Source organism: Aricia agestis, chromosome 18 (assembly GCF_905147365.1).
Source record: "Aricia agestis chromosome 18, ilAriAges1.1, whole genome shotgun sequence".
NCBI lineage: Eukaryota > Metazoa > Arthropoda > Insecta > Lepidoptera > Lycaenidae > Aricia > Aricia agestis.
The window spans coordinates 12761829-12774019 of record NC_056423.1 but is presented as its reverse complement, the minus strand read 5'-3'; the positions used below and the strand labels follow the sequence as shown (position 1 = coordinate 12774019).

The 12191-nt window shown below is 37.7% G+C and overlaps 1 protein-coding gene across 1 annotated transcript in view; it reads left to right on the top strand.

Moving 5' to 3' along the window:
• The first annotated feature begins 1203 nt into the window (after positions 1 to 1203).
• LOC121736245 (dystrophin, isoforms A/C/F/G/H) overlaps positions 1204 to 12191 on the top strand; it is a 523358-nt gene continuing 512370 nt past the window's right edge. Inside the window, exon 1 of the mRNA XM_042127329.1 lies at positions 1204 to 1343. Within this exon, the coding sequence (XP_041983263.1) occupies positions 1232 to 1343 (112 nt within the window). The 5' untranslated portion in view covers positions 1204 to 1231. The remainder of the gene's footprint in view (positions 1344 to 12191) is intronic.

Sequence of the window (12191 nt, the reverse complement as noted above, 5' to 3'; positions counted from 1 at the left end):
CTAGTTGGAGATTATCATATTACGAAGAGATAACCAAGACGTTTTCCGATGAAAGTATAATAGTCTGTTTCTTTACAAGAATTCAATTTTATTCTTAACAGAATTGCGAGTATTTTTCATATAGCTCCTAGACTAGAAAGGTCAATGACTGCTGATGCCACCATAAATTGTCCTGACTATAGCTGCAGTTTACTGTTTAGTGTCATTAATGTTTTATGTTACTCATGTGACACACGAGTGCACAATTGGGCGACCTATGTGTCGACAAAACCTACGCATTACATGAGTTGCCTAAACACTGTTGACACTAAATACGCAACAAATAATTTTGTAGATAGACCTCCAGCATAATGCCTAGTTTTAATATGTATTTTTGGTGCTGTATGATATACTTAGATCTAAAGTCCAAAAAATTAAAATCCGTCTGTCCGTCCGTACGTGTCTATTAATTATTATATCTCTCTACGTTACTGTAACACGGATTTTGATCAGATTTCGAGCCTCGGGAAATGAGTAATGACAAAGGAAAGTTTTTATCTCTAAAAATGTACGGATTTTAACTTTGAGCGCAACGTCTTTAAAAAAATAAAAGGTTTTACGTAAGTTTGTTTGTCCGACCAAAGTTTTAAATGTGTGGACACAAAACTTTATTTTAAAAAATCGAATTCTTATTCGTTTTAATTGAGCAGACATCTCTACTTTCACTGAGATTGTCTCGGCCCTTTTGGTCGTATTTTGATATCAGGTATTTAGCTTGCTCACCTTGAGCTTGGCTCGCGTGCCTAGGTTATATACCTGAACCTAACTACCTAGGTTATATGCAACGAACTTTACCGGTTCCTTATCAAAGACTGTGATAAATTACTTTATTTATAGTGCTTTACCCTATCCTGTAGTTACTAGGCTAGATTTTAGTAGGAATTTAATGCAGCTTTCAAAGTATTCGAAATAATAAAGCGCGCTATTTCTGCTGGTATTGGCCAAATTACATTTTACTCCTGCTTTATTTTAAAAGGTTAGTATGCTGATTAATTATTCTTATATTAATTCAACTTCCCTTATATCTGTTAATTTATTTAAATGTTTCAATTTATATTTAAGTAGTGGCCGTGATATAAAGCATTATTAAAAATAACCTATAAATATTAAATTAAAATAATTTTGTGTATCCTAAAAGTGTCATCTAGTGAGTGTTGTGTGAACTAAACGAAAGTCATGTAGTGGCCGCAAGATGGCGCTACCTTCCCCGCTGCATCAGAGGAAAATAACATGGATCGTGGAGATCGGTGAGGTGCCGGCATACAAAACGGAACCCTACGAGTTCCATCTCAATAATAGCAAATGTAAGTATTAAAATAACAACATACCTAATATGCATATTACTGAGTATTGACATTGGCGTAGATTCTCCCTAGAATGGTTGAGGGGGCATGTAGATTTGTTGGTCTTTGTCGAGTCGAGTCTTTGAACCAAATACCAATCAATAAAAATCCTTAGGTGGGGTGCATTCTGGGATAGACAGTGCCCATCCAGCCCCCCGGTAAATGATGACTATAATAATTGTAGACCGTCTTATTGTAAGTATTTATTCGATAAACTTTTTTTTTACGTGACAGAGCCATGCTATCCCTACCATCCTCTACCCTATTACCTCATAAAAGACCGGCAACGCACCTGCGGCTCTTCTGATGCTGCGAGTGTCCATGGGCGACGGAAGTTGCTTTCCATCAGGTGCCCTAAAACAAAACTAAAGGTTTTAACCTGCCTTTAGCCGGAGCCGGACCACTGGCTACACCGTACAGGCTACAGCATTATCATGCTTATTTGCCTATATTTTAGTTTTTTTTAAATATTTTTTTGCCTAGTTGCTAGGCTGTTCGTTTTCTAGATAAAGTTATGAAAAGTTTAAACAATATTAATAATAGGCATGATGACTAATTTTTTTTTCTTATTGGTAATTGAAAGACCCTTAAAAAATAGAAACATCGCTGAAAGAATTTCTCTGATAGCTTAAAAATTCACCAAGATATGGCAATTCAAACATTTCATAAAATAGACCTGCCCGAAACGCTCCATACAAAGTGCTACGAAAGATTGACGTCACTCTTTCGTAGTTTGTATGCATCGGGAGAAAACTTTGTTCGATAGGTATATTAAATATTGCGTTTATGAAAGTGGTTTCTTAACAAAAGTAGCTTTTAATTGCATAAGTTATCGAATGGTATACAAATATTAAGAAATTTAATTGAAAAAAAAATCGACTTGATTATCCAACTTTGAAGGCGCATAATGCGGGCGCCAGACATGTGATCAAATACGCAAATTCGCCAAGTGCGGCACTGACATTTGCTTGTGCAAATTAATTGCTGGCATTTTCCTATATGTGCAAAGTTTGCTCAAACTTTGAAACATGTCTGGCGCCGGCTTAACAAAAAAAATACAAATGCTATCGAACTGAAATTTTGGGAGCACTTATTTTTTACCGTGATTTCAATATTTTATTAACAAAATTCGCTAATCTTTGACCTTGTCATCATCCCTATTATAAACAATACCAAATTTAATTATTAAAATATAATAACTTATTTTACATAAAGTTATATTAAGTATAAAGTTATTTCGGATTTAATTTATTTTATCTATGGGCGATCGAACGCTTCACTGCATCGCTCGCCTTGTCCAGAGTAGACAGAATTAAAGAGTATGCCGACTTAGAACTGATGTTGAAATTTTTAAATTTGACGTATTATGACGAAAACGCTAGGGAGTCAAACTACACTGGTAGATGACTGGTAGTCATGGGATTAATATGTACTACGTACAACGTAGAAAAACATTTTAGTACATATTAATTCCATGCTGGTAGTTATGTCTATTGTGCCTTGTCGGCCACTTTTTGACGTCTTGCATCAGTGTTGCCATATACGCCGTGTTTCGCCTAAATTGTGGTGATTACTTTTAAATAATATTATCTTGTTGACAAGCCTTATAATTTTTAATTTGAAGAGTTCATTTTACTAGTTATTTTAGTTTTAACTCTTAAAATCAACTTTCCAACCTGAAAACAAATAAAAAATACGGTTGGCACGGGGACTGTCGCGGTAAAGCAATTGTATATTTAACGTTGTTAGTGGCGGCCGAAAAGGAAGATCTTCCGACCGAGAGAGATAGTATGCTCGGTCAGGCCGAAGCCCACTGACGTCATTTCAGACGTTGTATATATCTTGCCGTTCTCCGAAACTTCGATAGCGCGATGCAGGAATGTTAGGCGAATTGTGGGTACCGCCACATCACTCCCCCCCGAAGACTCGTGGTATTCTTCGATGCGCTTGTGTTGTCAGGTGTGGGCCGAAGCTACGCGTGCAATGACCAGGAGAGGGACCCCGTGCTCTGCTTGCTGACCGGTCGTTGTAGCCTATGGCTGCCCCGTTCAAGTCAGACGCGGGTTCGACCGGCGCGGACCTCCAACGCGGCTTATGGTCGAGGCGACCCGGTTATGCTTGATGTCTGCTGACGTGGTGCGGAGGGGCGGGGAGTGTTGATGATGATTGATGTCCAGAAGGATGCGTGTTCTTGTCGGTGGTCACCAATTTAACGTTGTTAGTGGCGGCCGAAAAGGAAGATCTTCCGACCGAGAGAGATAGCATGCTCGGTCAGGCCGAAGCCCACTGACGTCATTTCAGACGTTGTATATATCTTGCCGTTCTCCGAAACTTCGATAGCGCGATGCAGGAATGTTAGGCGAATTGTGGGTACCGCCACATATACATTTTTTTACTAAGTTATGCAATTATTATAATTCGCATGTCTAGTCGCACGCATACAAACACCGTGCTGAAGTATGTCAAAGCCGCACCGACCGCTGTGCCCGTTGGAGTGGGGTGTGTTAGGTTTATTTTCATTACGGAATTTCTTGATTCAGGCAAACGAGCAAACGAGTCACCTGATGGAAAGCAAGTTCCGTCGCCCATGGACACTCGCAGCATCAGAAGAGCTGCTGCAGGTGCGTTGCTGGCCTTAAGGGAATAGGGTAATAGGGTGGGAAAGGGTAGTGTAGGTAATTGGGCCTCCGGTAAACTAACTCACTAACTCAGTGAGGGGAGGGGGTCACAGGGGACATGACCCCCCCCCCCCCCCCCAAAATCTATGGTCAAATAACAAATTACAAAATTAAATCGCCTAACCCAGGGGCTCCCAATCTTTTTCATCCTGCGGCGTAGTTACACGTAAAATATATATACATAAATAAATACCTTTAATGATTAAAGCTAGGACATGCAGGTAAATAGTAATAAACAAATATATTTTAAAATTTAGTTTGTTATTATTTTTAGCAATATTTAAAAAAAATATTTATATTTAAATGCAGGTTGAAAACCTCACACGTTTTCAACCTGCATGGTGGTGAGGGGCCTTGCACGGATTTGCCAACATTATTGCTTGTGTGGTGGTGGTGTTTGCAGGTTCTTGCATGCGAGTGTACGCATAGGCCAACTAAATTTTAAGCTATGGATTTCCGCAAAGTAACGCCCTGATTCCATTAAATATATTTTAATCAGATCTACCTGCTTTACATAGTTTATATTAAGTATAATTTAATTTTATAATATTTGTGGTTTCGGATAATGAGGATTGACTCACGGCGCCCCTCTTGCCTTTCCACGGCGCACCAGGGAGCCGCGGCGCACATTTGGGAACCCCTGGCCTAACCACCACTGCGTCAACCTTAGACAGCTGTCAACCCAGATTCTGGGTTGACAGATTCTGGGTCCCAGAACCGTCAGATAGTAAATATATGTTAGTGTAGTGACTAGTGAGTGACCCCCCCCCCCCCCCTCCCAAATTTCAGGCTGCGACCGCGTCTGAGCCCGTGGTATTTCTCAGGTCGAGCCGGCCCATTCATGCCGAAGCATGGCTCTCCCACATAAATGTACTGACTATAATAATTATTATTATTAATAACAACGTTAGTTTATCTACCCATTCCAATTAGTATTTACCAACTTCCTCATAATAATTAATCTTAATTAATGTAAGGAAGTGGGGAAATTTGAGTCATCGCGCTGTCTCACTATCTTGTATGAACTTTTGATGTTGTTGTAACTTGTAGTTTCTTCGTATCGCGAGTCGCCGTAATGATGGTGGCGGTGTTTTTTTACGACTTTCTGGTGTTTTTAACGTGAAAAAGTGTGTAAAAGTTGGCAAACTTTCTCTCTATTGTGTGTTCTATCCTGAGGGATAGTTGGAAAAAGTTTTGTGCGCGCGTAAAAAGTTTTCGACAGGTTTTATTGCGGCGCGGTGGTGGGGCCATGTTCATTAAAGTGGATAATATCACTGAAACTGTTTGAAAAAGTTTGTTTGAAGTGTTGAAGGCGCCGGAAAATGGAGCCTAGTAGCCCTAGTACTATAGGTGAGTAGTTTTTTGGAAGAATACGTAGGCGGCTTATATTACTGCATCGTATCTTGCATACTCAAAGAGGCCTTGACTTAAGAACATTCAAGCTATGATGCAATTAGTGAGGCTAAATGAACGCGTATTCGTCGATTTTGGTTACTTTTAAATACTTATCTTATCAGTTGATGTTTTGATAAGTAGCTCTCCAACTTTCCTCTGTGGATAACTTTCTTACAGATATTGTTTGACCTACTTCTAATGTTGAATAATCCATAATAATAGTGTAAATTTACAAGTGTGTCTGAAAATCTGTTTGTTACCTCTTCATACTTAAATCGCTGAACTGATTTTGGTTAAATTTAGTTTTGATGTACATAGACACCATGAAGAGCATATATTCTAGTTTTTACTTCTGGAGTGCATGCTGGAATTTCAGAGTAATAAACTAATATCAGAAGCAACAAAGTTTGCGTCAACATCCACTACACAAAAGTTTTAAAAATCCTTAAACACTGTTATCATACTAAGCCGGATTTAAAATAACAAGACACATAATTGTTATCCGAATTTTTACTGTAAAATTTTGCGCCTCAATTTGCCAATATAGTATGAACTTTATAAACACATCAAATACAATGATTTGAAACTAAATTCATGACACTCGCAGCATCAGCTCTTCTGATGCTGCGAGTGTCCATGGGCGACGGAAGTTGCTTTCCATCAGGTGACCCGTTTGCTCGTTTGCCCCCTTATTTTCATGAAAAAAAAAACTTATTAAACATTATTAATCATAGGAGATTGAAACAATATTAAGTCTGTCTTAAAATTAACTTCAAGTAATACTTGGAAATAATAAAATTATGATGGCAGTAGTAAAAAGTTATTACATGCAACCTTGCCATATAACTTTTAAAGTTATAATGTTATGTGGGATGAAAATAAACCACTTTAAATGTTTTAATATTCTTGTAGTTCAAATCTCATTATACTTGCATATACCATAGATTGGTAATTACTAAGAATTAACTAAGATTGGTAGACCAGCGGTATAGGTCTACCAGAACCTGATCGCAAAAAGTGAGAAAATAAATTGACTCTAGCAATACCGGGGTAATTGGAGTAAAACATTTTGATCCTTTTTTTTTCCTTTAGTGGCTTATTCTGTGTGTGACACATGCAAATATAAAAATTTATCCAATGATCAAGGATATTTTTTGAAAATCTGCTGTCAAAAATTGTCATCAGATTCTGGTAGACCTATGCTCAACCTTATTTTTATAGAGGTCACAAACACATTCAAGTCTTGTTGTTGCTTGCCGCAACCAAAATTATTGTGATGGACCGCAAAGGGGCGGGCTGCATTTTCCATACAAGTTTTATGACCGAGAAGATTGGTCATAAAACTTGTATGGCAAATGGAATCAGCCTTGCTCAATATGTGCAATGTCCATACCTTTAAGGAGTGAGCACACTGAGACAAGCCATGCCGGGGCTCGGTCAAATAGCTAGTGTAACATTAAACATACAATACACAACATGAAGTAAAGAACATGATCTGTAGAAACTTGTCTCTGATTTCATAACTTTCTTCATTCTGTTACTTGTCACTCACAGCAAACACAATATAAACCTACAAAGATGTTTTGATGCATTGCTGTTTAATATTGTTATAAAAAAAAACAACTTTTATTATAGCTGGTCGACACCATCAAACACTATTTTGCCATATATTAATATATTTTTGGTGTAAATAAAGATGTTGCCTGATTCTCAGACCTACCAGCGAAGACACAAAATTTTCAACAAAATTGGACCAGTCATTTTAAAGTAGTTTGCCACCAAACACTCCTTCATTTGTTTATTAGATTGGCTTTTAATAAAATTTTATAGTTAATTAAAAATTAAAAATCATTGAGTCTTTTTATGACTATAAATATTTTTTGTCTACTTCAATACTTAATGTTATGATTGTAGCGTAGATGTTAAAATACGAATTATGGGCATGATGTCATAACATACAATGTACAATGTACATGCCTATTTACTATGATTGTTTCAACTTCCATCATTAACACAAATCTATGTTGGCCCATTGACCAATGGATATATTTGTGATGATGATACCTTGATGGTGATGATAGACAGCATTCCAATTCTTTTCGACTATGTAATTTGGGGTCATCAAGACGTGATCATGTAAGTGGTCATAAACCTTGGGCCGGAAGGGTGACAGCTTTTACAATATAGTTAATATTTGACATGTAAACAAATTTAGTTGCATTAAGGTTTCTGCCTTTTTACGTTTAAAACGCAACAGAGTGGGTATAATACTATATAGGATGAATTGAAAAGGGTTGTGAGTTTGATTTTCATAAGTAATGGCAGCAGTCAGAGAGATTTAGGCTGGTTTTATCGTTAAGCGTTTTGGCAGCGCCGTTGGAGCGCCGCGCGTTCGAAGATGTATGAGGGGGTAGTAGTAGCGTTTTAAAGTCGCGCGCTTGAGCAGCGCCGTTCGTCCATACGTTTGTTATAGGTTCGAACGCGCGCGCTCCAACGGCGCTGCGAAACGCTTAACGATAAAACCAGCCTTAATGATTAACTAAGGGGGCGACTAACCCTACAGCAACGCCTCTGTGGTCTAGTGGTACAGAGCGCGGCTCTTGACTCGGAGATCGTGGGTTCGATTCCCGCGTTGGAAACATGTTATTTCCAAGTTTGGTTAGGACAATGCAGGCTCATCACCTGATTGTCTGACAAGTAAGATGATCCATGCGTCGGATGGGCATGTAAAAAGTCAGTCCTGCGCCTGATTTCTCGCCGGTCGTGTCGGTCTTCCGTCCCACTGGGTTATGAGAGTAAAGGAATAGAAAGTGCTCTTGTGTACTTGGGCACTATAAAATTACTCTTGCGTAGCTGGCCTGGTTTCAATGAAACCGGACACTGTCACCGAAACCGGTGTGGGAGCTAATATTATAACCCTAAAGTGTCGATTTTATAATTCATTTTTATACTTGAAAATAAGCTCCGAATTCTTTCAATTTCTAAAATTAGATACTTCATTGTATTTCCGAGAATTCGATCTAAGCAAAAACACGATATCTTAAAATTTTCTCGATAGAAAAAAAATCACAAAGATGCATCTAATGTTCACGAATTTTTCATTTATTGCCATAACCGTGCATTGAACTAAGTTAATATTTTAACACATTGTATAAAATTCTATCATTGAGAGATCGACCTAGCGGATTTTTAAAATGTTGTATATTTATGGAGTTATTGAGAAAAAAGTAATTTGGCGATGAATCCGCGTCGTTCTTTTTCACCTGGCATATGAAAGACGGGCGTGAGTGTGAAGAGAGAAGAACGATGTTGTTGTTGATTTTTGGGTAAGTCGCCCTCTTAACTTAAATTTAATCATGATAGCAATCCCAAACATAATCTGTCAAACATCATTAATATCATTAAATCAGTAAGTGCAGCCGTAAAACTGCATCATTAGTCTTGCGTTTTATCAATCCGGCTATTCCCTAGTCAAAAACAAAACACCCCATATAATGCCATTCACCCCTCCTAAACAACCATAATAATTGTTTATTTTTAGCTCACTTCCTCAAGATCAAGATCAAAATCGTAAGATGTACGCATCTGTTTCATTTATGGAATAAATGCTGCCGCTCCGTTCGCGCTGAAACATCACAGTAGTAGTACATTTTGTTGAAAAAAAAACTTATTTCCGAGGAAAGTATCTCCATACTGTATTCGAATCAGCTCAGAGCGGTGGCTCTTCACTTGGAGGTCGCACAGTGTTTTAGAAATCCCCAAATTCGGACATGACTAAGTCAATGCAATGAGTCGATGGCGTCTTATATTTCAAATACAAGAGTAGAACTCCCATGTGCGCATTTTACTTCGTTTTTTGAGAAAATCAATTTTTAAATTAGTCATTTTTTGACTCCCTGAAAACGAAATTATTTGATTTTAATTAATTACGAGGGTTTGTAAACTTGCTACCCAGTTGATTAGATTGATCATTAAGAGACACAAATTTTGTACTTTATTTCATTCCTACAATTCAAATAGTTCCTGAGATTTTAATGTTTTAAAATATTTAGACTTTGTTTTTTTTCTGTTTTCCTATATGATTTCCGCACCTTCTGTCCAAACTGAAAAATAGTTTGGTATAGTCTTTACACTACAATATTTTTATTTTCTGTGAATCGCGTTTCATACCAGAGATTTACGAATTTCTAATTTTTATTCGCGCCTTAAAAATTTTAAGAGCAAACTTCGTGTCACTTTAAAACCTTCCCTGGACTTCTACGAATATTTTAAGACTAAAATTAGCCCAATCCGTTCAGCCGTTTTCGAGTTTTAGCGTTACTAACGCAATTGAAAATCCATTTTTATTTATATAGATAATGTTAAAGCTTCTATTTTGTGGCCTTTATCGACCTGTCTTTCATATTCATAGTCATAACTCATAACTTATAATAATAGTGTGGATTCTTTCACTAAGTACTTTTTTGCTAACACCAAAATGGATATTGTTAAAGTTTCCACCTTGTGGCCCTTGATCATAATAAAAATCGGTTCAGCGGTTTGGGCGTAAGGAGGTAACAGACAGACATACTCTTTCGCATTTATAATATTAGTATGGTTTGTTTTACACTTCCTTCCTCACAGTATATCGGGCTCGCTGTACGTGTCTAACATTCCTCGCCACGGTGCGGTGATCAGATTTCTCCTCACGCGGATCTTCCTAAATTCTTATCTGATAACGCGGATTACTATGATAACGTGACATAACTGTATCATGGATAGAGATGCTATATTACAAATTTTAACTAGTTGCATACGTCTTGTAATGATGGGAAAATGTTATCTATTCAGCGGTTCTCAAATTTTTTTTGGTTGCGGGCTTTATTAGGTGACATTTTTAAAATGGATTACGTCTATGCTAGTGTTTGATGACGTTTCTAAACACAATTTGTACATAAATTGCGTAAACAAAAATGCGGAACCCTGGAGCTCCGCACAACTCGAACGCACTTAGAGACAATGATCACTTTAAGGCTGGCGTCACACAGCCGGAATTTCATAATCGCAAATTCATATTCTTACAGATCGATCTATGAAATTCATAATCTGAAAAAATCAGAATGTGTGTGGAGCGTACCGATATTGTATGGTATTCCGGTCTTTCTATATGAATTTCCTATTATGAAATTCCGGCTGTGGGAGGCCAGCCTAAGTCAAACAGAAAACGGATCGGATGGAGTTTATGTCAAAAGCTCAATTAAATAAAATAAAAACTTGAGAGGTGTCAAGGGACACCCGAATGGAACGAAGTTATTCTTATGTTCAAAAAACCTATATGACCTAAACACTCAAAAAGATTATTAAAAAAAATGTCATCTATTGACATTTGACGCCCAGGAATACTAACAACGCGCGCTGCAAAAACCGCCATCAAGATGACGCACAGGAATACTATCAACGCCCTCTGCCCCTATGCAGGTACTAATAAAAAAGTGTCGTTACAACTTTTTCGGTCTAGCCCCCGCAAGGCGCAACGCGCGATAAGGAACTATGTTCGGTGTTCCAATAAAATAAATCATGAAATCTTAAGTGTTTGTTAGTATTAACAATTAATGATATCTTCTCAATGTGCTATCCACCTGTGGGCGCGCCGTATAAGGCGTCTCGGGTTTCCAACCTCCTAATTTGGCCATCATTTCACTTTTCACCGCCCACGAGATCTCGGCAAAGAGGTCGACGCTTCTGTTCCCGGAAGTCTATGGGAAGCAGAGAGTTGTCTACATCTCAATCTATGATCTATACGGATTAAGGAGATCATAGATTAAGATGTAGACTTTATCTAGGTCTTAGACTAATAACTGATACGTGGTGAATAGCTTCTCCGAAAGTTTCTATCACTTGGTGTAAAGAAACCATCAACTGACTTTCTGGATAATTATGCTATTTCCTATCTATTCACTTGCTAGGCGATAACGATGTAATCTTCTTACTAGATAATTAGAATATCATAATGAATTTCAAAAGGCCAAATATCAAAACACACCCAAAGTAGAGCCTTCTATGTTTGTCTTGAGTTTTGATATGTCATGTTTATTATCACAGTAAATATTATCAATCCAAAAGTATGCCCTGTCACCAGCTAACATACTTTAAACAGCTGAAACGATTTTTAAAAATGTTGGTATGAAGAATGAATATTGAGTGCCGGGAAAGCACATAGTTCTTATGTATAGAAAAATGTACGATTCCTGTGATAAACGATTTTCTGCGAGAACGAACGTATACGTACGAACGAAACTAGATAAAAATATCCGTCTTCGGCGGAAAGGCTCCTCGAAATCTACATCCACAACGCATAAAATCTGCAAAAAGTGCACAAAAACATGGCCACCGACCGTGTCTATCTGACCGATGGGCGATGACTCACTAATTCTCACGGCAAACAGTTTCTGTATGCACCTAATACCTATTTGCTGAAGGCATTAGTAAAAGGTCAAATTTGGACTTGAATTACCGCAAAACTACGATTTACGAATAATCCATTTTGCTTAGATGATATTATAATTATGCGAAGATCCTTCCCGTTTGCGACTTAAAAAATGCCGAAAAGAATAAAGGTTTTACCGATTTAGAGCTGGCGCGCACTACGACTATTTGTCGCGCGATTATTTTACCGACCTACAAAAATTCAAATAAAATGTTACTTTATGAAATAGGCCACAGATTTCATTTTCTACCGACATTAGTCTAGCGACCC